At 72.7% G+C, this 24,098-nt stretch overlaps 3 protein-coding genes across 3 annotated transcripts in view; all 3 read left to right on the top strand.

The window, feature by feature from the left end:
- The first annotated feature begins 184 nt into the window (after window positions 1-184).
- LOC134516205 (FH2 domain-containing protein 1-like) lies at window positions 185-5,191 on the top strand. Its single transcript, XM_063336189.1, has 10 exons — window positions 185-327; window positions 432-493; window positions 731-833; window positions 923-1,008; window positions 1,103-1,203; window positions 1,314-1,384; window positions 1,495-1,602; window positions 2,351-2,421; window positions 2,542-2,812; window positions 4,587-5,191. The coding sequence occupies exons 4-10, from the start codon at window positions 983-985 to the stop codon at window positions 5,061-5,063; spliced, it is 1,125 nt and encodes a 374-aa protein (XP_063192259.1). The 5' UTR covers window positions 185-327; window positions 432-493; window positions 731-833; window positions 923-982; the 3' UTR covers window positions 5,064-5,191.
- Window positions 5,192-7,084: 1,893 nt separating this feature from the next.
- TRIM3 (tripartite motif containing 3) lies at window positions 7,085-21,592 on the top strand. Its single transcript, XM_063328810.1, is given in 13 exon segments — window positions 7,085-7,241; window positions 9,924-10,074; window positions 13,272-13,509; window positions 14,262-14,413; window positions 14,509-14,689; window positions 15,543-16,266; window positions 16,827-16,930; window positions 17,022-17,135; window positions 17,138-17,206; window positions 17,303-17,471; window positions 18,941-19,011; window positions 19,147-19,287; window positions 20,883-21,592. Coding segments are annotated over 12 exon segments (2,247 nt in total). The 5' UTR covers window positions 7,085-7,241; window positions 9,924-9,943; the 3' UTR covers window positions 21,036-21,592.
- A 796-nt stretch (window positions 21,593-22,388) lies between these two features.
- Window positions 22,389-24,098, top strand: part of HPX (hemopexin) — a 3,163-nt gene continuing 1,453 nt past the window's right edge. Inside the window, exons 1-3 of the mRNA XM_063332690.1 lie at window positions 22,389-22,537; window positions 23,365-23,435; window positions 23,561-23,657. Coding sequence (XP_063188760.1) covers window positions 22,404-22,537; window positions 23,365-23,435; window positions 23,561-23,657 — 302 coding nt within the window. The 5' untranslated portion in view covers window positions 22,389-22,403. The remainder of the gene's footprint in view (window positions 22,538-23,364; window positions 23,436-23,560; window positions 23,658-24,098) is intronic.

A 24,098-nucleotide genomic window follows, 5' to 3' on the forward strand; every position in this document is an offset into this window, starting at 1 on the left:
GCGGAGCCGCGGGCGGCCGCTGCCCCCCCCCCGCCCGCCCCGTCCCGTCCCGTCCCGTCCCGTCCCGCCGCGGCCATGGGCTCCCCCGGCCGCCCCCCGCCGCCGCCGCCGCCGCCGCCCCCCCCGGTTCCCCCGGTGCCTCCGGTGCGGGGGGGGGGTCGTCTGCGTTCCCTGCACTGGGAACCGGTGCCCGCCTGGCGCGTGCGCGGCCGCCGCTCGGTTTGGGCGCCGCCGACCCCCCCGCCCCCCCCGCTGGACCTGCCGCGGCTCCGGCTGCTCTTCGGAGAGTCCCGCGGGGCCGCCCCGGGGCAGCGCCCGACCCCCGCCGTGAGACAACCCCCCCCCCCCCCCACCACCACCCCGGGACCCGCCCCCCCCGGCGGCGCACGGTGTGTCCCCCCCCCTCCTTAACCGCCCCCCCCCCCCCCCAGGCCGCGTTGCTGGAGCCCAAGCGGAGCCTCGCCATCGGCGTCTTCCTCAAGCAGGTCAAGCGGTGAGCGGAGATGGGACCCCCCCGGGACACCCTGGTGGGGGGGGGACACTGCAGGGATGCGCCCCCCCCCCCCCCCCGGGGGCAGAGCGCAGCGGGACCCCCATTGCACCTCCGGTGCAATGGGGGTCCCGCTGCGCTCTGCCCCCGGGGGGGGGGGGGGGGGGCGCATCCCTGCCCCCCCCAGGGGTGGGGGTGTCCCCCCCATCTGACGCTTGTGTCCCCCCCCGCCCCGCCAAGACCCGTCCGCCAGATCGTGCGGGACATCCAGGATGGCGTCGGGGAGCCCTACGGGGCCGAAAAGCTGCTGGAGCTCTGCCGGCTGCTGCCGGGAGCCGCTGAGGTGGGTCCGGAGCCAGGAGGGGGGGTGAGGGGGGGGTCCTGGCAACCCCCCCCCCCCCCCCCCCACGACACCCCACCTTGTGCCCACAGGTGTCCCGGCTGCGCTCCTTCGCCGGCAGCCCCCGCCAGCTCCCCGATGCCGAGCTCTTCATGCTGCTGCTCATCGAGGTGCCCAGGTGGGTGCCGGAGGGGAGGGGGGGTCCCGTGTTGGTTGGGGGGGGGGGACACGACACCCAGCTCACCCTGAAACCCCCCCCCCCCCCCCCACAGTTACGCCCGACGCTTGGAGCTGCTGGTGCTGCAGGAGGAATTCTTCCCCCGGCTCAGCGCCCTGCGCGCCGCCATCCAGACCCTGACGGCCGCCGCCGAGGGTGAGCGGGCACCGCGGGGACCCCCCCACACACACACCCGGCACGATGGTGGGGGGGGATGACACACACGGACACCCCCTCCCCGCTCACGCACACACCCCCCCTCCCAGAGCTGCTGGAGTGCCAGGAGCTGCACGTCCTCCTCCACCTCATCCTCAGCGCCGGCAACCACCTCAACTCGGTGAGGCCGCGGGGCAGGGGGGTGCCCCCCATTGCCCCCCCCCACCACCACCACCACCAGCGTGGGGCCCATGGTGACCCCCCCCCCCCCCGCCCCGGGCTGTGCCGCAGGGCGGGTACGCGGGCAGCGCCGCCGGCTTCCGCCTGGCTTCGCTGCTGAAGCTGCCCGACACCAAGGCCAACGAGCCGGGCATGGACCTGCTGCACTTCGTGGCCATGGTGAGCCCCAGCCTGGCCCCCCCCCAACCTGACACCGGGGCGACTCACCGGGGGGGGGGACGGGGGACAGACCCTGGGTCCACGCCCGGAGGGGTTTTTCCCCCATGGGGGTCCCAAGCAGGGGAGGGTCCCCGTGCGCCCCTTGCGCCTCTCCCCGATCTTGGGGCTGCCGGGGGTCGTGCCGCGTCCCGGCTCTCTCCTGGCTCCCATCTTGGGTGGCCACTGGCCACCATCCCCTCCCTCCTGGGTGCCACCGCCGGCCCCGCTGCCCCCCCCCCCCCCGGGAACCGGGGGATGCTGCCGGAGCGGGGCTGGCAGCCACCTGCCCCCGTCAGGGCCCTGCTCCCCCATCCCGCGGGATGCGCCGGCGGAGGAGGATGTTTTTCCCAGCTCCGGCGCGGCCGTTCCCACGCTGGCGCGGCCACGGGGACCCATCCGTCCTCCACCCCCCCCACACACACCCTCGGCCCTGGCTGCTCCCCCTCGGCCTCATCCCCTCCGGTCATCGCTGCCACCGCCCCCCCCCCGGAACCCCCCCGTGGCTTCGGGGGACGGTTTTGTCCTTCCTGCGGGTGCTGGTCACCCTGCCACGTCTCTGGCCGGGGACGCGGAGACGTGTGCCCCGGGCTGGCCCCCACCCCCCCAGGCAGATGGGGGGGGGGTGGGGGGGTGTCACCTCTGCCGTCCCCCCGCCCCCGAGCCCTGGGGGTGTCCCCCGGGGGCCGCTCGCTGCCCCTCTCGCCCGCAGGAGGCGGCCAGGATGGAGAAGAACCTGCTGGACTTCCCCGGCAAACTGCGGCACGTGGGCCCGGCATCGCGGTGAGGGGGCCCCACGCCCCGGCCGGGGGGACCCTGCCGCGGGGTTGGCACCCGCCGAGGGTGGGGGGATGTCATGTCGGGGGGGGGAGACACCCGGAGCTGACGCGCGTGTCCCGTCAGGATCGACGCGGCGGAGGTGGAGGGGGAGCTGCGGCGGCTGGCGGGGCGGCTGGCGGGGGCGCGGGGCGCCGAGGGGCCGGGGCCGCGGCTGCAGCCCTTCGTGGGGGCGGCCGAAGCGGAGCTGCGGGGGGCGCGGGACGCGCTGCAGCGGATGCACCGCGTCGCCAACGACGCCCTCGACTACTTCTGCGAGGACGCGGGGCCCGGCGCCCTGCCCGAGCTCTGCGCCGTCCTGCACGCCTTCGCCACGCGCCTCCTCGCCGCCGCCCAGGTACCGCATCCCCCCCCCCCCCAATGCCCCCCCCCGCCCCGCCACCGCGTCCCCCACGCCGGTCGCTGGCCTCACACCCCGTGACCCCCACGGTGGCCCCGTGCAGCCTGTGTCCACCATGGCGGCGCCAGCCCCCCGTGTCCCCATATGCCCCATGTCCCCCATGGCGGCGCCAGCCCCCCGTGTCCCCCATGGTGGCCTCATGTCCCCCATGGCGGTGCCAGCCCCCCATGTCCCCCATGGTGGCCCCATATGCCCCATGTCCCCCATAGCGGTGCCAATCCCCGGTGTCCCCCATGGTGTCCCCATATGCCCCATGTCCCCCATGGTGGCACCAGCACCCCGTGTCCCCCATGGTGGCCCCATATCCCCCATGGCGGTGCCAGCCCCCCATGTCCCCCGTGGTGGCCCCATATGCCCCATGTCCCCCATGGTGGCGCCAGCACCCCGTGTCCCCCATGGTGGCCCCATATGCCCCATGTCCCCCATAGCGGTGCCAATCCCCGGTGTCCCCCATGGTGTCCCCATATGCCCCATGTACCCCATGGTGGCGCCAGCACCCCGTGTCCCCCATGGTGGCCCCATATTCCCCATGGCGGTGCCAGCCTCCCATGTCCCCCATGGTGGCCCCATATGCCCCATGTCCCCCATGGTGGCGCCAGCACCCCGTGTCCCCCATGGTGGCCCCATATTCCCCATGGCGGTGCCAGCCTCCCATGTCCCCCATGGTGGCCCCATATGCCCCATGTCCCCCATGGCGGTGCCAGTCCCCCGTGTCCCCCACGCCAGTGCTGGCTTCACGCCCTGTGTCCCCCATGGCAGTGCTGGCCCCAGTGTCCCCCATGGTGGCCCCATGCACCCCATATCCCCCATGGCAGTGCCGGCCCCCCAGGTACCCCATGGTGGCCCCATGTGCCCCGTGTGCCCCATGGCGGTGCCAGTCCCTCATGTCCCCCATGGCGGTGCCAGCCCCCTGTGTCCCCCATGGTGGCCCCATATGCCCCATGTCCCCCATAGCAGTGCCAGCCCCCCGTGTCCCCATATGCCCCATGTCCCCCATGGCAGTGCCAGCCCCCCATGTCCCCCATGGTGGCCCTATGCACCCCATGTCCCCCATGGCGGTGCCAGCCCCCTGTGCCCCCCATGGCAGTGCCAGCCCCCCCAGGTACCCCATGGTGGCCCCATGTGCCCCGTGTGCCCCATGGCGGTGCCAGCCCCCCGTGTCCCCCATGGTGGCCCCATATGCCCCGTGTCCCCCATGGCAGTGCCAGCCCCCCCACCTCACGTCCCCCACGGAGGTGCCAGCTCGCCGTGTCCCCCACGGCAGTGCCAGCCACCTGCGTCCCCTGCGCCAGTGCTGGCCCCCAGCCCCCCGTGTCCCCCATGCCAGTGCCGGACCCCCCGCGCCCCCATGTCCCCCATGGCAGTGACAGGCCCCCGCACCCTGTGTCCCCTACGGTGGTCCTGGCCCCACACGCCCCGTGTCTCCCATGGTGGCCCCATGCGCCCTGTATCCCCCATGGTGGTGCCAGACCCCTGCGTCCCATGTCCCCCACCCCAGTGCCAGCCCCACACACCCCGTGTCCCCCACAGTGGTGCCGCCTCCCATGCTCCATGTGCCCCTCATGGCGGTGCCGGCCCCCTGCACCCCGTGTCCCCCCCTGGCCCCCCACGTCCCCCATGGTGGTGCTGGCCCCCCACGCCCCTGTGTCCCTCACGCTGGCGCTGGTCCCCCCGTGTCCCCCATGGCGTCCCCCCGCGCCTCCGCCCGCAGGAGAACCGTGCGCGGGAGCAGGCGCAGCGCCGGCGGCAGCAGATGGAGCGGGAGCGGCTGAAGCGTCGCTCGGTGGCCACGTGCTCGGCGCGGGACGCGACCCCCCGGGAGGCCACGACGGACGCCCCCCTCCCGCTCACCCCCCAGCCCGGCCGTCACGGCCTCCGCTCCCCCCGCCCCGGCCCCCCCCTGCCCCCTGCCATCCCCACGGCGCCGCCCCAGGCGGGGGGCTGCCCCCAGCCCCCCCCGGGCGCCCCAGCCGGCGGGCAGGGGGGGATCTCCCAGCCTGGCCCCGAGCCGCCCCCCCCGGCCACCGCCGCAGCCCCCCCCAGCCCCCAGCCCCTCTTCAGCCTCTTCCCGCGGCGGGGGGCTTGCGCGGAGCCGGGGACCCCCCCGTCGCCCCCCCAGGGCTCGGCCCTGATGGCGTTCCTGCGGCGCCTGGTGGGGGGGGCGGGGGGCCGGGCCCCCCCCAGCTGAGGGGCTGCTGGGCCCGGCTTTTATCTCCCCCCGTCCCCATCCCCGCTCCCCCGCTTTGCTGTGACAATAAACGCTGAGGATCACCCCGGCCTCCCGCCGCCGGGCACGCCACGGCACGGCCACCACCATGGGCACAGGCACAGCCACCGCCACGGCCTGGCCACCGCCACGGCCTGGCCACCACCACGGCACGGCCACCACCATGGGCATGGCCACCACCATGGGCACGGGCACGGCCACCGCCACGGCCCAGCCACCGCCACGGCACAGCCACCACCATGGGCACGGGCACGGCCACCGCCATGGCACAGCCACCACCACGGCACGGCCACCACCACGGCCCAACCACCGCCACAGCACGGCCACCACCATGGGCATGGGCACGGCCACCGCCACTGCCACGGCCCGGCCACCACCACGGCCCGGCCACCACCACGGCATGGCCACCACCACGGCCCAGCCACTGCCACGGCACGGCCACCACCATGGGCATGGGCACAGCTACCGCCACGGCCCAGCCACCACCACGGCACGGCCACCACCATGGGCATGGGCACAGCCACCGCCATGGCCGGGCCACCGCCATGGCTGAGCCACCGCCACGGCACGGCCACCACCATGGGCACGGCCACCACCACAGCACGGCCACCGCCACGGCACAGCCACCACCATGGGCACGGCCACTGCCACGGCCCAGCCACCGCCATGGCACGGCCACCGCCACGGCACGGCCACCGCCCACCATCACACCAGGACATGGCGGCTCCGGCTGCCTCCGCGCAGCACAGCGCCACACGGCGCAGGCCCCGTGGCCACAGCTCCAGGGACGTGTCCCCTGGCCGGCACTGCCACCGCGGCGGCCATGTCCCCTGCCCAGCCCATGGCTACGTCCCCTGCCCAGCCCGTGACCACGTCCCCCGCCCAGTGCTGCCACCATGGCAGCCGTGTCCCCCGCCTGACCTATGGCCCTGTCCCCTGCCTGGCACTGCCACCGCGGCAGCCGTGTCCCCTGCCTGTCCCATGGCCCTGTCCCCCGCCCGGCGCTGGCCACAGCTGGCCCGTGGCCATGTCCCCACCGAGCAGCCCGCCTGCCGCCCCGTCACTGCGCCCTTTGTGTGGGCCGGTGCCGCCGGTGCCAGGCGCTGCTGCGGTGACGATGACGTGGCGCGGGGCACCGTCCCCCACAGGAGCTGAGCCCCCTGGGACCACTGCCCTGTCCCCAAGCGGCCCCCCATGGCCGCTGCCCCGTCCCCGAGCCCACCGTGGTGGGTCCCCCCCCCGGGCTGCGGTGCTGGACGCGGTTCCTTGGGCCACGCAGACGGAGGAGGGTCCCAACTGCGCCCCCCCCGTCCTGCCCCAGTCCCCAGCTGGTGGCACCGGTGACCTTACGAGTGTCACCCTCTGCCAGTGCTGGGTCAGGGTGAGGGGCCGGGGGGGGGACACTTGGGGTGACTGCGCCCCGCTCGGCCCGGTGCCGGATGGCTTGAGGCGGGAATGCCGCCCGGCCGGTTCCTCCGGGCGGTTTGGGGACAGTCCCGTGTGTCCCCCCCCCCCCCCCCCGCCTCCCATCACCCTCGGGGCAGCGCCCGCCGGGGGACACCCCCAGATTGGCGTCGTGAGGGGTGTCCCCCACCCCCCCCGCACCCCACATTCGTGCTCTGCCCCACACACGTCCGTGCAGGGGGTGAGTGTGTCGGTGTCCCCCCCCCACACACACTTTCGGGGGGTCCCCCCCCCCCGCCCCATACCGACGCTGATGCTTTGGGGGGCGGGAGGGGGCTGGACCAGGGCGGGATGCGGTTGCCGTGGCAACAGCCGGGTACCCCGGGGGATGCGGGGAGCCCCCCCCACTGCAGAGCCACAGCCCGGACCCGACCATTTGCGTCCTGGAGGGGGGGGGGGGGACTGTTTAGATGTATTTCTCCCCCCTCAAATTAACACGGGACCCCCCCCCGGGGACCCCCCACTCGGGAATCGCGACGCGTCGCGGAGCGACGCGTCGCGATTCCCGAGTGGTGGGTCCCCGGGGGGGGGTCCCGTGGGAAATTTTAAGGGGTGACAAGAGTGTGTGTCCCCCCCCCCTCCAAGCTCCCCGTGGTGCCGTCCGGGCTGGCAGCTCCCTCCCTTGCCCAGCCCTGGCGCAGTCCGGGCCGAGGATGCTGAAGCGAGGAGGGGGGGGTGAGTGGGAATTTTGGGGGGGGGGGGGTCGTCAGGACCCCCCCCCGGGGGCTTGCGGAGGGGGTAGGGGAGGAGGGGAAGGGGGGGGATGTAGGGAGAAGGGGGGGGTGGCGTAAGGAAATGGGGGGGGATAAGGAAAAGGGGGGGTGTAAGGGAAAGGGGGGGCCACAGGGAAATGGGGGGGAGGAACATAGGGGGAAGGGGGGCGCTGGGGACAGGAGGGGAGGGGGGGGGACGACACCCAAGGACACGATGTTGGGGGACAGCGGCGGGGGGGGGGGGACGACGGACACACACAGTGACAAGGTGGGGGGGGGGACACAGGACCCGGCGACACGGCGGGGGGGCGGGATGCGGGGCCGGGCCGCGGCCGCAGCGGCGCGGGGGGGGGGACCCGCAGCGCCGGTGTCCCCTGTGTCCCCCCCCCCACACACACACACGGTGTCCCCCGTCCCTGTTCCCCCCCCCGGCGGTGGCGGGCCGGGGGCGGTGCCGTCGGGGCGGGCGGTGCCGCACAATGGCGGCCGGGGCCTGGAGCGCGGAGCCGCCGCAGCAGCACCGTGAGCGGGGCCGAGGGGCCGCCGTGGGGCGCCGACACCCCCCGATTCTCCCCCCCCACCCCCCGCCCCATCACCCTCCTCCGTGGGGGGGGTGTGGGGGGGGTGTGTGCCGTGGGGCGGAGCTGTGGGGCAGAGCTGTGGGGCGCGGAGGTGTGGGGGGGCAGGTGGGGGGTGTCCGGGGCGGGGAACGGGAGTGGGGCAGACACACACACACACCCCCCCCACCCCCCCCCCACCCCCCCCGGTGCACCCCACAGCGTGTGTGGGGCTGGGGGGTGTCTCTGTGGGGCGAGCAAGGGCGTGGGGGGCAGGCGTGGGGGGGGGGGGGGGGTCGGGGATCGTGGGGGTGGTCGGGAGTGGGGCAGACCCCCCCCCCCCCCCCCCGGTGCACCCCAGAGCGTGTGGGGCCGAGGGCTGTGGGTCTCTGTGGGGCAAGTGAGCTGGTGTGGGGCAGGTGCGGGGTGTCTGGGGACTGTGGGGATGGTCGGGAGTGGGACAGTCCCCCCCCAGCGCACCCCAGAGCGTGTGGGGCTGGGGGCTGGGGGTGTCCCTGTGGGGTGAGCAAGCTCGTGTGGGGCAGGTGTGGGGGGTCCGGGGACTGTGGGGGTGGTCAGGAGTGGGGCAGCCCCCCCCCAGTGCACCCCAAAGCATGTGGGTCTGAGGGTTGTGGGTGCCTCTATGGGGCAAGTAAGGTTGTGTGGGGTGAGTGTGGGGCAGGCTCTGGGCCCCCAGGGACTGTGCGGATGGTCAGGAGTGGGGGCAGCCCCCCCCAATGCACCCCAGAGCGTGTGGGGCTGGGGGCTGGGGGTGTCTCTGTGGGGCGAGAAAGCTCGTGTGGGGCAGGCGTGGGGTGTGTGGGGACTGCGGGGATGGTCAAGAGTGGGGCAGCCCCCCCAGTGCACCCCAAAGCATGTGGGGCTGGGGGCTGAGGGTGTCTCTATAGGGTGAGTGAGCTCGTGTGGGGTGAGTATGGGACTGGTGTGGGGGGTCCAGGGACCATGGGGGTGGTCAGGAGTGGGGCAGACCCCCATGTGCACCCCAGAGCATGTGGGGCTGGGGGCTGGGGGTGTCTCTGTGGGGCGAGAAAGCTCGTGTGGGGCAGGCGTGGGGTGTCTGGGGACTGTGGGGATGGTCGGGAGCGGGGGGACCCCCCTGTGCTTGTGGGGCTGAGGGCTCTGTTGTCTCTGTGGGGCGCAGAGGTGTGTGGCGCAGGTGTGGGGCTGGCTCTGGGCCCCCAGGGACCATGGGGATGGTTGGGAGTGGGGCAGACCTCCCCTGCGCACCCCAGAGCGTGTGGGGCTGGGGGCTGTGGGTGGCTCTGTGGGGTGAGCAAGCTCATGGGGGGCAGGTGTGGGGGTCCGGAGGGGTGGGAGTGGGAGACCGCCCCCCCAGAGCATGTGGGGCTGAGGGCTGTGGGTGTCTCTATGGGGTGAGGAAGCTTGTGTGGGGCAGGTGTGGGGTTCCCAGGGACTGTGGGGATGGTCAGGAGTGGGGCAGACCCCCCAGTGCACCCCAGAGCGTGTGGGGCCAAGGGCTGTGGGTCTCTGTGGGGCAAGTGAGCTGGTGTGGGGCAGGTGTGGGGTGTCTGGGGACTGTGGGGACGGTCGGGAGCGGGGGGAACCCCCCGGCGCACCCCAGAGCGTGTGGGGCTGAGGGCTGGGGGTGTCTCTGTGGGGCGAGCAAGCTCGTGTGGGGGGTCCAGGGACCGTGGGGGTGGTCAGGAGTGGGGCAGCCCTCCCAGCGCACCCCAGAGCGTGTGGGGCCATGGGCTGTGGGTCTCTGTGGGGCAAGTGAGCAGGTGTGGGGTGTCTGGGGTCTGTGGGGACGGTCGGGAGTGGGGAGAATCCCCTAGTGCACCCCAGAGCGTGTGGGGCTGAGGGCTGGGGGTGTCCCTGTGGGGTGAGCACGCTCGTGTGGGGCAGGCGTGGGGCTGGCTCTGTGCCCCCCGGGGGGCCGTGGGGACGATGGGGAGCGGGGGGAACCCGCCCCCCTTCCCCCCCGCGCACCCCCAGAGCGTGTGGGGCCGAGGGGCGTGGGACGAGCGCTCTCCCGCCCGCCGGAGGGGGGGGTGTGGGGTGCCGTGGGGCTGCCCCACGGCGGTGCTGAGGGTGCGGGTCCGCAGGCTGAGCGCCGGACGCCGCCATGGCCACGCGGGAGGCCAGCGCCAGCCCCGTGGTGCGGCAGATCGACAAGCAGTTCCTGGTCTGCAGCATCTGCCTCGACCGCTACCGCAACCCCAAGGTGCTGCCCTGCCTCCACACCTTCTGCGAGAGGTGAGGCCTGCCCCACGGCGGCGCCCCACGGCTGCGCCCCACGGCGGCCCCGCGGCGCCCCTCCGCGGCCCTGCTGCGGCCTCTCTGCGTTCCCTCTGCAGCCCTTCCCCTGCCCCACAGCATCCCTGCTGCGCCCCTCTGCGGCCCTGCTGCGGCCCCTCTGTGCCCCACGGCGGCCCCGCTGTGCCCCATGGCATCCCTGCTGCGCCCCTCTGTGCCCCTCTGCCTCCCCTCTGTGCCCCACAGCGTCTCCGCTGCACCCCACTGCAACCCCCCTGTGCCCCACAGCATCCCTGCTGCACACCGCTGCGCCCCACGGCATCCCTGCTGCGCCCGTCTGTGCCCCAGAGCGTCCCTGCTGCACCCCAGAGCGTCCCTGCTGCGGCCCCTCTGTGCCCCACGGCAGCCCCGCTGCACCCCACCGCAACCCCCCTGTGCCCCGCAGCATCCCTGCTGCACACCGCTGCGCCCCACGGCATCCCTGCTGCGCCCGTCTGTGCCCCACAGCATCCCTGCTGCACCCCACTGCAACCCCCCTGTGCCCCGCAGTGCCCCACAGCATCCCTGCTGCGCCCCTGTGCGGCCCTGCTGCGCCCCACAGCATCCCTGCTGCGCCCGTCTGTGCCCCACGGCAGCCCCGCTGCGCCCCTCTGCGTCCCTGCTGCGACCCCTCTGTGCCCCACGGCGGCCCCGCTGCACCCCACCACAACCCCCCTGTGCCCCGCGGCATCCCCGCTGCACACCGCTGCGCCCCACGGCATCCCTGCTGCGCCCCTCTGTGCCCCTCTGCCTCCCCTCTGTGCCCCACAGCATCCCTGCTGCACACCACTGCAACCCCCGTGTGCCCCACAGCATCCCCGCTGCACACCGCTGTGCCCCACGGCATCCCTGCTGCTCCCGTCTGTGCCCCACAGCGTCCCCGCTGCACCCCACTGCAACCCCCCCCGTGCCCCACAGCACCCGCTGCACACCGCTGCGCCCCACGGCGTCCCCGCTGCACCCTTCTGCTTCCCCTCTGTGCCCCCCACTGTGCCCCACAGCATCCCCGCTGCACACCGCTGCGCCCCACAGCATCCCCGCTGCCGCGCCCCACGGCATCCCCGCTGCATCCCCCACCATTCCCACTGCCCCCCCACCCCCCCCCCAGCCCCTGCAGGAGTGGGGCTGGGGTCCCTGCCCCCCCCCCCCCCAGCATTCCCACTGCATCCCCCGCCATTCCCTGCCTCCCGCGGGAGATGAGCTGGGGCTGCTCTGCCCCACTGCGCCCCACTGCACCCCCCCCGCATCCCTGCTCCCTCCCAGCTGCGCCCCACTGTGCCTCGCTGCGCCCCCCCCCCGCATCCCTGCTCCCTCCCAGCTGCGCCCCACTGCGCCCCACTGCAGGTTGCGCCCCACTGCGCCTCGCTGCTCCCCTCTGCGTCCCCCAAACCCGCAGCGAGAGCAGAGCCCCCCCCCACCACGGCCCCTGCGCCCCCCCCCCCCCCCCCCCCCCAACACTCCCCAGCGCGAGACGAGGCCGAGCCCCACTGCGCCCCACGGCCGCCTCCCCCCACACCCACCCCCGAGGGGGCCGGGACACCCCCCCACCCCCCAACTCCGCCAGGGCTGCGCGGCCCATCCCTGCGCCCCCCCCATCACCCACCCCCGAGCCCCCCCCCGCCCCCCCCCCCGGGCTGCGGCAGTGGGGCTGATGCTGACCCACGGCGCGGAGGCCGGCGCTGGCACCCATCGGCGTGGGGGGGGGTGTGGGGTGCGTGGGGGGCCGGGTTGGGGGGCTGCGGCCGCGGGGGGGGCTCTGTACTGACGTCTGCCTCTCTCTGTGCCCCCCAGAGACCCCCGGCCCCCCCCGCCTGTCCCCTCCCGTCCCTCTGTCCGTGTGTCCCCCCCCCCGCCATGTCCATCTGTCCTGCCGTCTGCCGCCCCCCCCCGGCCCCCCCCCCCGCCCCGGAGCCCCCGTCCGTCCTGCCGTCTGTCCGTCCATCCGTCCTGCCAGCCCCCTCCCGCCCCTCCTGCCCCACACACCCCGACCCCCCCCCGTCCGTCTGTCCCACGGTCTGTCTGTTTGACCCCCCCCCCCAGCCCCATCTCTCAGCTCCTGCCCCACACACCCTGACCCCCCCCGTCCGTCCATCCCACGGTCTGTCTGTCCCTCCGGCCCCATCTCTCAGCTCCTGCCCACATGCCCCGAGCCCCGCCATCCGTCCGTCCGTCCCTCTGCCTGCCCCTCCATCCCTGTCCCCCCCATCCTGCCCCACACATGCTGACCCCCCCATCCATCTGTCCGTCCCTCTGCCTGCCCCTCCATCCCCGTCCTCGCTCCTGCCCCACACACCCCATCCTGCCCCACACGCCCCGTCCCCCCCGTCTGTCTGTCCGTCCCTCTGCCTGCCCTTCCATCCCCGTCCCTCGCTCCTGCCCCACACACCCCATCCTGCCCCACACCGCCCCGTCCCCCCCGTCTGTCTGTCCATCCCTCTGCCTGCCCTTCCATCCCCGTCCCTCGCTCCTGCCCCACACGCCCCGTCCCCCCCCATCCTGCCCCACACACCCCATCCTGCCCCACATGCCCCGTCCCCCCCGTCCGTCTGTCCATCCCTCTGCCTGCCCCTCCATCCCTATCCCTCAGTCCTGCCCCACACGCCCCGTCCTCCCTCATCCCTCTCTCCGTCCCTCTGCCTGCCCCTCCATCCCTGTCCCCCCCATCCTGCCCCACACATGCTGACCCCCCCATCCATCTGTCCGTCCCTCTGCCTGCCCCTCCATCCCCGTCCCTCGCTCCTGCCCCACACGCCCCGTCCCCCCCGTCTGTCTGTCCGTCCCTCTGCCTGTCCTTCCATCCCTGTCCCTTGCTCCTGCCCCACACACCCCATCCTGCCCCACACGCCCCGTCCCCCCTGTGTGTCTGTCCATCCCTCTGCCTGCCCTTCCATCCCCATCCCTCGCTCCTGCCCCACACGCCCCGTCCCCCCCATCCTGCCCCACACACCCCATCCTGCCCCACACACCCTGTCCCCCCCGTCCGTCTGTCCATCCCTCTGCCTGCCCCTCCATCCCCGTCCCCCCCATCCTGCCCCACACACCCCGTCCCCCCCGTCCGTCTGTCCATCCCTCTGCCTGCCCCTCCAGCCCCGTCCCCCCCCCCGTCCCCCCCCCCGCCGCGCGGGTCCTGACCCTCTGGTTGTCCCCGTTCGCCCCAGGTGTCTCCAGAACTATATCCCGCCCCAGAGCCTGACCCTCTCCTGCCCCGTCTGCCGCCAGACCTCCATCCTGCCCGAGCGCGGCGTGGCCGCCCTGCAGAACAACTTCTTCATCACCAACCTCATGGAGGTGCTGCAGCGGGACCCCGACAGCTGCGGCCCCCACCCCGGCCGCGGCCTGGACCCCGTCAGCGCCGTCACCGGCCAGCCCCTCTCCTGCCCCAACCACGAGGGCAAGGTGGGTCCGGGGGCCGGGGGGGGGCTTCAAAGTCTGGGGGGCTCTGGGGGTCCAGGGGGGCTGCAGGAGCTGGGGGGCTGCAGGGGCTGGGGAGCTTCAAAGTCTGGGGGGCTCTGGGGGTCCGGGGGGGGCTGCAGGAGCTGGGGGGCTCAAAGTCTGGGGGGCTCTGGGGGTCCAGAGGGGGCTGCAGGGGCTGGGGGGGCTTCAAAGTCTGGGGGGCTCTGAGGGTCCTGAGGGGGCTGCAGGGGCTGGAGGGGCTTCAAAGTCTGGGGGGTTCTGGGGGTCCGGGGGGGCTGCAGAGTGGGGGGGGGCTTCAGAGTCTGGGGGGCTCTGGGGGTCGTGGGGGGGCTGTAGGGGCTGGGGTGCTTCAAAGTCTGGGGGGCTCTGGAGGTCGGGGGGTGCTGCAGGAGCTGGGGGGCTCTGAGGGTCCAGGGGGGGCTGCAGGGGCTGGGGGGCTGCGGTGTCTTGGGGGGGCTTCAAAGTCTGGGGGGGCTCCGGGGGTCCGGGGGGCGCTGCAGGGTGTGGGGGTGTCGCGGTGTCAGGACACCATGATGTCAGGGGGTGCGGGGGGTACCGCGCTGCCGGGGTGGGGTGACGTCAGGGTGTCAGGGTGGGGTGACGTCAGGGTGTCGGGGTGGGGTGACGTCAGGGTGCCCCGGTGCGGGGGTGCCAGGGTGGGGGGGGGATGGGGAGGGGGGGGCGCGCCGCGGTGCGGGGTGCGGGTGCCGGCCAGCCCTGAGCGCGGGGCGCAGGTGATGGAGTTTTACTGCGAGCCCTGCGAGACGGCCATGTGCCGGGAGTGCACGGAAGGGGAGCACCGGGAACACGTCACCGTGCCGCTGCGCGACGTGGTGGAGCAGCACAAGGCGGCCCTGCAGCAGCAGCTGGACGCCGTCCGTAGCCGGTACGTACGGGGGGGGGACACGGGGGGCCGGTTGGGGGGGGTTAGATCGTGGGGGTCCCGCGGCGGCGTTCGCCTCACCGGCGTCCCCGGCGCAGGCTCCCGCAGCTGGCGGCGGCCGTGGGGCTGGTGTCGGAGATCAGCCAGCAGCTGGGCCAGCGGAAGCAGGAGGCGGTGGCCGAGATCGGCAGCACCTTCGAGGAGCTGGAGACGGCGCTGCGGCAGCGTCGCGGGCTGCTGGTGCGCGACCTGGAGGCCACCTGCGGCGCCAAGCAGAAGGTAACGCCAACCGCCCCCCCGGGCCACCGTCACACCACGGCCCCGGGCCGCCGTGGCCCCCATGCTGCCACCGTATCTCTGTGCCACCACGGTCCCATGCAACTGCGACCCCATGGCCCTGTGGCACCATGCTTCAGTGCCACCGTGGGCTGCGCGCCCCAGTGCCGCCACGTCCCCGCCTGTGCCCCATGCCGCCATGGGCTCCATGCCACCACCGTGGCCCCATGCCACCATATCCGCATGCCCCAGTGCCGCCATGACTCCTCCGTGCCACCGTGTCCCTGCGCCGCTCTCTGTCCCCTGTGTCCCCACCGGCTCTTCCCGAAGAGGTGGCCATGCCGATGGCACCCTCCAGCCCCACGCCACGGGGGGGCAGCCCCAGGAGCGACACCGCAGGGTCTGGCCAGGACTGGGGCCGGGTGTGGGTGGCGGTGAGGGTCCCGGTGCGGTGGTGAGGGTCCCGGTGTGGCGGTGAGGTCGCGGTGCGGTGAGGTCCTGGTGTGGCAGTGGAGGTCCCGACGTGATGGTGAGGGTCCTGGAGTGGCGTCAAGGGTCCTGGTGCCCTGGTGAGGGTCCCAGTGCGGTGCTGACTTTCTCGCGTCGAGGGTCCCGGCCCGGCAGCGAGGGTCCCGGTGCGGTGTCTCCGAGGGTCCCAGTGTGGCGGTGAGGTCCTGGTGGGGTGGTGGGGTGCCAGCGTGGCAGCGAGGGTCCTGGCACGGCGGTCAGGGTCCTGGCACAGCGTCAAGCGTCCCGGTGCGGCGTCGAGGAGCCTGATGCCCCGGTTGAGGGGTCTCCCGGCGCGGCGTCGAGGGTCCCGGCGCGGCGCCGAGGGTGACGCGCCCCGTGCCGGCAGGTGCTGCAGGCGCAGCTGGAGTCGCTGCGGCAGGGCCAGGAGAGCATCCTCAGCAGCTGCGCCTTCACGGAGCAGGCGCTGCACCACGGCACGGCCACCGAGGTGCTGCTGGTGAAGAAGCAGATGAGCGAGCGGCTGAGCGAGCTGGCCAGCCGCGAGTTCCCCGAGCACCCCCACGAGAACGCCCAGCTCGACTACGTGGTGGAGACGGAAGGCGTCCGCAAGTCCATCCTCAACCTGGGCGTGCTCATCACCACCAGCGCCACGGCCCACAAGACGGTGGCCACGGGCGAGGGGCTGCGGCACGCCGTGGTGGGGCAGCCCTCCTCGCTCAGCGTCACCACCAAGGACAAGGACGGCGAGCTGGTGCGCAGCGGCAGCGCCAGCCTGCGCTTCCAGGTGACGGCGCCCGACGGCGGCGCGGCCGAGGCCGAGGTGCAGGACAACAAGAACGGCACCTACGAGCTGCTCTACACCCCCCGCGCCGAGGGCGACTTCCTCCTCTCCATCCTGCTCTACGGGCAGCCCATCCGCGGCAGCCCCTTCCGCGTCCGCGCCGTCAAGGCTTCCGACGTCCCCCCCTCTCCCGACGACGTCAAGCGCCGCGTCAAATCGCCCAGCAGCGGCCACATCCGACAGAAGGCCGTCCGGCGGCCCTCCAGCATGTACAGCAGCGGCAAGAAGAAGGAGAACCCCATCGAGGACGAGCTCATCTTCCGCGTGGGTGAGAGGCGGGGGGGGGGGGGGGGGGGCCTGGGGTGGTGGGGACCCCCTGACCCCCCTGGGGGGTCAGCTCTGGGGCACCAACAGCAGAAGGATACGGAGCTGTCGGAGTGGGGCCAGAGGAGGCCCCGGAGATGCTGGGAGGGCTGGAGCCCCTCTGCTGGGAGGACGGGCTGAGAGAGTTGGGGGGGTTCAGCCTGGAGAAGAGAAGGCTCCGGGGAGACCTTGGAGCCCCTTCCAGTCCCTCAAGGGGCTCCAGGAAAGCTGGGGAGGGACTCTGGATGAGGGAGGGGAGCCGTGGGACGAGGGGGAAGGGGTTTCCACTGCAAGAGGGGAGACTGAGCTGAGATCTCGGGCAGAAATTCTTGGCTGTGAGGGCGGTGAGCCCCTGGCCCAGGTTGCCCAGAGAAGCTGTGGCTGCCCCATCCCTGGAGGGGTTCAAGGCCAGGTTGGCCGGGGCTTGGAGCAAGCTGGGCTGGTGGGAGGTGTCCCTGGGTGCCCCCAGTGGCACTGGGTGGGCTTTAGGATCCCTTCCGTGACCCCCCCCTCCCTCCGCCGCAGGGAGCCGTGGCCGGGAGAAGGGGGAGTTCACCAACCTCCAGGGCATCTCCACCTCCAGCAGCGGCCGCATCGTGGTGGCCGACAGCAATAACCAGTGCGTGCAGGTAGGACCCCGTCCCCGTCCCCCGCCCCGTTGCCGCCCCCCCAGCCCCCCTGACCACCCCCCAACTCCCCCCCCCCACCGCTGCCCCCCAGGTGTTCTCCAACGAGGGGCAGTTCCGGCTGCGGTTCGGGGTGCGGGGCCGCTCCCCCGGCCAGCTGCAGCGCCCGACCGGCGTCACCGTGGACATGAACGGGGACATCATCATCGCCGACTACGACAACTCGCCGACTACGACAACCGCTGGGTCAGCATCTTCTCGCCCGAGGGCAAGTTCAAGGTGAGGGGCGGGGGGGGGTGGGGGGGGGGTCGGCAGGGCTGGGGTGGGGGCTGCGGACCCGCTCCCGGCCCTGACCACCCCCCTCCCCGGCCGCAGACCAAGATCGGGGCCGGGCGGCTGATGGGCCCCAAGGGCGTCGCCGTGGACCGCAACGGCCACATCATCGTGGTGGACAACAAGGCCTGCTGCGTCTTCATCTTCCAGTCCAACGGCAAGCTGGTCACCAAGTTCGGCAGCCGCGGCACGGCCGAGCGGCAGTTTGCAGGTACGCTCGACGGTAATACGCCGCCGGGCGAGCGCCCCCTCTCCCTACTGCATGCCGCGGGCCGGGCCAGCACCGTGAGTACCGTGCTGCACCCACCGCCGACGGGACGGCCGGCAGTGGGATCTCCAGGTTGGGCTGGGCTTCTAGGTTCGGGTTCTGGGCTCTGGGTTGGGGTTCTGGGGGCAGGTTCTGGACGCAGGTTCTGGGCTCTGGGTTGGGGTTCTGGGGGCAGGTTGTGGGCTCTTGTTCCAGTTTTGGGCTCTGGGCTTTGGGTTGGGGTTCTGGGATCAGGTTCTGGACTCTGGGCTCTGGATCGGGGTTCTGGGATCAGGTTTTAGGTTCAGGTTCTGGGCTCTGGTTCTGGGTTGGAGTTCTGGGATCAGGTTCTGGATCAGGTTCTAGGTTCAGGTTCTGGGCTTTGGTTCTGGGCTTTGGTTCTGGGCTGTGGGCACTGGTTCTGAGTTGGAGTTCTGGGATCAGGTTCTGGGTTCAGGTTCTGGACTCTGGGCTCTGGGTTGGGGTTCTGGGTTCAGGTTCTGGGCTCTGATTCTAGTTTTGGGCTCCAAGCTCTGGTTCTGGGCTCTGAGTTGGGGTTCTGGGATCAGGTTCTGGGTTCAGGTTCTGGGCTCTGATTCTGGTTTTGGGCTCCGGGCTCTGAGTTGGGGTTCTGGGATCAGGTTCTGGGCTCAGGCTGTGGGTTCTGGTTCTAGTTTCGGGGTCCAGGCTTTGGTTCCGGGCTCTGGGTTGGAGTCCTGGGTTCAGATTCTGGGCTCTGGGTGGGGGCTCGGGTTCTGGGTTCAGGTTCTGGGCTCTGATTCTAGTTTTGGGCTCCAAGCTCTGGTTCTGGGCTCTGAGTTGGGGTTCTGGGTTCAGGTTCTGGGCTCCGATTCTGGTTTTGGGCTCCGGGCTCTGAGTTGGGGTTCTGGGATCAGGTTCTGGGTTCAGGCTGTGGGTTCTGGTTCTAGTTTCGGGGTCCGGCTTTGGTTCCGGGCTCTGGGTTGGAGTCCTGGGTTCAGGTTCTGGGCTCTGGGTGGGGGCTCGGGTTCTGGGTTCAGGTTCTGGGCTCTGGTTCTAGTTCTGGCCTCTGGGTTGGGGTCTTGGGGTCAGGTTCGGGGTTCAGGCTCTGGTTCTAGTTCCGGGTTCTAGGCTGGGGCTCTGGTTCTAGGTTCTGCCTCTGTGTTTGGGCTCCTGGGCTGTGATCCCGGGTTCACGTTCCGGGTTCTGGGCCGGGCTTCCAGCTCTGGCTCTGGCTCTCTCCCCGTGGGGCTGGGGTCTGGGTCCCGCCGTGGGGCCGCTCCCCGTCTGCGCCGACACCCCCCCGGTGCTACCGGCGCGGTGCCGACCCCGCCAGCCGGCCACCACCCCCCCCGCCCCACTCCCCCCCACGGTGGGGCACCGCCAGGCGTCCCCGTGTCCCCCGGCGCCGGGACCCCTGTCCCCGACCGGGGCTGAGCCCCTGCCCCCAACAGGGCCCCACTTCGTGGCCGTCAACAACAAGAACGAGATCGTGGTGACGGACTTCCACAACCACTCCGTGAAGGTGGGTCACCGACGTCGGCCACCTGGGTGGCGGTGGCGGTGGGTGCCGGGCGCTGGGTGGCAATGCCGGGCACGGTGGTGGTGGTGGGTGCTGGGTGGCGGTGGCGGTGGCCGGGGGTGACACGCCTGTCCCCAGGTGTACAACGCGGACGGCGAGTTCCTCTTCAAGTTCGGGTCGCACGGGGAGGGCAACGGGCAATTCAACGCCCCCACCGGGGTGGCCGTCGACGCCAACGGCAACATCATCGTGGCCGACTGGGGCAACAGCCGCATCCAGGTACCGGCCCCGGGGCACCCACCGCAGCCCCCCCCCCCCCCCCCCCCTCCGGCCCCAGGGGCCATGGGACAGTGCCGTCCCCGGCCCCATCCCATTCCCATCCTGGCTTTGTCTCCATCCCAGCCCCTTCCCGTCCTGTCCCCATCCTGTCCTTGTCCCCATCCCCATCTCCTCCCCGTCTCCATCCCATCTCCGTTCTGTCCCCGTCCTGTCCCTGTCCCCGTCCCCATCCTATCGCCATCCCATCCCCATTCCCGTCTTGTCCTGTCCCTGTCCTCCCCATCTCATATCTGTCCTGTCCCCGCCCCATCCCCATCCCATCCCTCTCCTGTCCCCATCCTGTCCCTGTCCCCATCCTGTCCCCTCCCCATCCCATCCTATTCCTGTCCTGGTCCTATCCTGGCCCTGTCCCCATCCCATGCTTTCTGTGTTCTGATCCCAGCCTTGTCCCCATCCTGTCCCCTCCCTGTCCTGTCCCCATCCTGTCCCCTCCCTGTCCTGTCCCCATCCCGTCCCCATCCCATCCCTGTCCCCATCCCAATCCCATCCATGTCCTGATCCCGTCCCTGTCCCCATCCTGGCCCCTCCCCGTCCTATTCCCATCCTGTCCCCATCCCATCCCTGTCCTATCCCTGACCCATCCTCATCCTGTCCTGTCCTTGTCCCCATCCCATCCCTGTTCTGTCTCCATCCCGTCCCCATCCCATCCGTGTCCCCATCCCAATCCCATCCATGTCCTGGTCCTGTCCTTGTCGCCATCCTCTGCCCATCCCATCCCCATCCTGTCCTTGTCCCTATCCCGGCCCCATCCTGTCCCCATCCCATCCCTGTCCCCATCCTGTCCCCTCCCTGTCCTATTCCCATCCTGTCCTCATCCCGTCCCTGTCCCCATCCTGGCCGTGTCCCCGTCCTATTCCCATCCTGGCCCCATCCCATCCCTGACCCATCCCCAATCCTGTCCTGTCCCCATCCTGTCCCCATCCCATCCCTGTCCCCATCCCAATCCCATCCATGTCCTGGTCCTGTCCTTGTCCCCATCCTCTGCCCATCCCATCCCTATCCTGTTCTTGTCCCTATCCCATCCCCATCCTGTCCCTGTCCCCATCCTGGCCCCTCCCCGTCCTATTCCCATCCTGGCCCCATCCCATCCCTGTCCTATCCCTGACCCACCCCCATCCTGTCCTGTCCTTGTCCCTATCCCGTCCCCATCCCATCCCTGTCCCCATCCCAATCCCATCCATGTCCTGATCCTGTCCTTGTCCCCATCCTTTCCCCATCCCATGTCCATCCTGTCCCTGTCCCCATCCCAGCCCCATCCTGTCCCCTCTCCGTCCTATTCCCATCCTGTCCCCATCCCATCCCTGTCCTGATCCTGTCCTTGTCCCCATCCCGTCCCCATCCCATCCCATCTCCCTCCCGTCCCATCCCCATCCCCCTTGGCAGTGGGCCGGTGGCGGGGCCGGGGCTGGTGGCCCAGTTGCCACGCTCGGGTCGGGGTGGTGGTGGTGGGGGTGGGGGTGGAGCAGCGGTGTCCCGTGGCCGCGGGGGCCGCGGGGGTGGGGGTCAGGGGGCCAGCGCGTCTCTGCCCTCCCCAGGTGTTCGACAGCGCGGGCTCCTTCCTCTCCTACATCAACACGGCGGCCGACCCGCTCTACGGGCCGCAGGGGCTAGCGCTCACCTCCGACGGGCACGTGGTGGTGGCCGACTCGGGCAACCATTGCTTCAAGGCCTATCGCTACCTGCAGTAGCCACCGCCGCCGCCGCCATGGGCACGGGGACGCAGCCCGCCGACCCCCGGAGCGACGCCGTGGAGGGGGGGTGGGGTGGGGGTCCCACGGCTACGACCGCCCCACGGCCACGGCCGCCCCCCCCCCGCCCCACACACGCACCCCCCCCCGGCCATGGCTGCCCCGGCTTCACGTGCACTTTATCGGGGGGCGGCCGGGCCCAGAGCAGGGGCGAGGACGGGCCCCGCCAGGGTCATTTCGGGGGGGGGCCGGGGACCCCTCTCCTGCCCCACGGCGGGGACGGCAGCCCCACGGACCTGGCTGCCGGGGGGGACCGTGGGGCAGCTGTGGGGCGGCCGGTGCCGGAGCCTCGCACCCCACGGGGGCTGCCCCACACGCCACGGGGGCTGCCCCCCCCCCAGCAGCCCCGACTCCCCGGCCGCAGCCCCCCCCCGCCACGAGGTGGCCGCGGGTGCCCGCCTGCCCCACGGCGTGGGGGGGGGGTGTGGGGGGGTGTGGGGCGGCCGCCGCACGCTGACAAAACTGTATGTACAAAATAAAAGTATTCTGCAAATACCCGCCCCCCCCCCCCCCCGGCACCGCCAGCCCCACGGCGTGGGTGGGGGGGGGGGAAGTTGGGGGGAGCTTCTGCCCCACGGACCCACATTGGACCCACATTGGACCCACGGCGGGGCCGTGGCACCCCCTTCAGTGGGGGGCTTGGGAGGGGGGGGGGGCCGCTGGGGGGGCTGAGCCGAGCTGGGGGCTGCAGAGACCCATGGCGGGGGGGGGGGGGGGGGGACCCCCAGGCTGTGCTGGGACCCCCCCACACCCGGCCATGGCGGCTCCCGGCGCTGATGCTGGGGGGGGGGACAGGTATCGGGGGGGGGGGGGTGTGGGTGTGTGTGTGTGTCTGTGTCTGTGCAGCCCCCCCCCACCCCGGCTGTGGGGCAGGAGCTGCAGGATGCGAACCCCCCCCCGAAGCGCTGTGACCCCCCACACACACCCCGGGGCCTGCCCCCCCCCCACCTTTTACTCCCCCCCCCCCCCCTTCCCGGACCTGCCCCCCCCCCCGGCTCCGGGGCCGGCGGCCAGAGCAAACAGTGGCGGGGGGGGGGGGGGGGGGCGGCCCTTCCCAGCACCGGGGGGGGGCTGCTGGGAAGGGGATGGGACGACGCCAGAGACCCCCCCCCCGGGGTCCGACACCCCCCCCCGAGTCCCACCGGGTCCGACCCCCCCCCCCCCGGCTCAGCCATGTCGGACTCTCGCCCCCCCCCCCCACAACCAGCCCCACCGGCGGGGGGGGGGGGTGTCCCTGTCCCCTGCCCCGCCCCCCCCGCGCGGCCGAAGGTTGGGGGGGGTTGGGGGGGGGGTGGGTGGGGTTGAGCAATGGGGCAGGTTGTGCAACGGCCCCTCCCGCCCCATATAGGCCCCGGGGGCGGCGGGGGGCCCCCGCACACCATGGGGGTCCCGGTCGCCGTCTGCCTGGCCTGGGCCCTGGCCCTGGGCTGCGCCCACCCCCTGTGAGCCGGCGGGGGGGGGTTATGTGGGGCAGGGGGGGGCTGCAGAGGGCTCTATGGGGCGTGGGAGCATGCGGGGTGGGGGCTGCAGGGGGCTCTGTGGGGCAGGGGGGGTACCTGGGGCAGGGGGGGTATGTGGGGTGGGGGCTGTAGAGGGCGCTATGGGGCAAGGGGGGGTATGGGGGGCAGGGGGGCTGCAGAGGGTTCTATGGGGTGGGGGGTATGGGGGGCAGGGGGGTTGCAGAGGGTTCTATGGGGTGGGGGGTATGTGGGTGGGGACGGTATGTGGGTCGGGGGGGGTCACTGAGAGATCTGTGGGGCGGGGGGGGTATGTGGGTTGGGGGGCTGCAGAGGGCTCTGTGGGGCCGGGACTTACATGGGGCAGGGGGGCTGCAGAGGGTTCTATGGGGTGGGGGGCGATGGGGGGCAGGGGGGTTGCAGAGGGCTCTGTGGGGTGGGGGGTATGTGGGTCGGGGGGGTCGCTGAGAGCTCTGTGGGGCAGGGGGGGTATGTGGGTTGGGGGGCTGCAGAGGGCTCTGTGGGCCGGGGGGGGGTTATGTGGGGCAGGGGACCACAGAGAGCTCTATGGGGCGGGGGGGCATGTAGGGTGGGGGCTGCAGAGGGCTCTGTGGGGCGGGGGGGTACATGGGGCAGGGGGGGTATGTGGGGCAGGGGGGGCTGCGGAGGGCTCTGTGGGGCAGGGGAGGGGGGTATGTGGGTCAGGCAGTATATGGGGCGGGGGGTCTCTGTGCCCATGTGGGGCGCGTCCGTGGCTGTCTGGGGGGCTGCGCCCTGAGCCCCCCCCCCGCCCCCCGGCCCCCCGGCCCCAGGACCCACAGCAAACCGGAGGCAGCCGGAGAAGGGCCCCCCCATGGGGCCGAGCTCCCCAGCAATGACACCGGTGAGAGGCCGGGGGGGGGGGGTCGTGTGGGGCACCGCAGGCGCCGTGGGGCGGTGGGTGGGATGTGGGGGGAGGAGGGGTTTCTCTTGGGGGTCGGTGCCATCCTGACCCCCCCCCCGCCCCAGACCTGGCTGAGCTCTGCGCCGACAAGGGGGGCTTCGACGCCGCCACGCTGAGCGAGAACGGCAGCATGCTCTTCTTCAGAGGTGGGGGGCCGGGGGGGCACGGGGGGGGGCGGGGGGTACAGGGTTGGGGGGGGTGTGGGGAGACGTGGGGCTGGGGGGGACACCAGGGGGGTACAGGGCTGGGGGGCACAGGGGGGGGTCATGAGAGGAAAATGGGGTCTGGGGGAGATGGCGGGGGGGGGCGGTGCTGGGGGGGGTGCAGAGGGCTCTATGGGGCGGGGGGGCACGTGGGGTGGGGGCTGCAGAGTGTTCTATGGGACAGGGGGGTATGTGGGGCAGGGGGGTCACTGGGAGCTCTGTGGGGCAGGGGGTTACATGGGACAGGGGGGGTATGTAGAGTGGGGGCGGTATGGGGGGCTGGGGGGGGGGGTCACTGAGAGCTCTGTGGGGCAGGGGGGGTATGTGGGTCGGGGGGGATATGGGTGCTGTGGGGCTGGGCCTATGGGAAACGGGGGTCGATGAGGTTGGCAGTGGGAGG

Source organism: Chroicocephalus ridibundus, chromosome 1 (assembly GCF_963924245.1).
Source record: "Chroicocephalus ridibundus chromosome 1, bChrRid1.1, whole genome shotgun sequence".
NCBI lineage: Eukaryota > Metazoa > Chordata > Aves > Charadriiformes > Laridae > Chroicocephalus > Chroicocephalus ridibundus.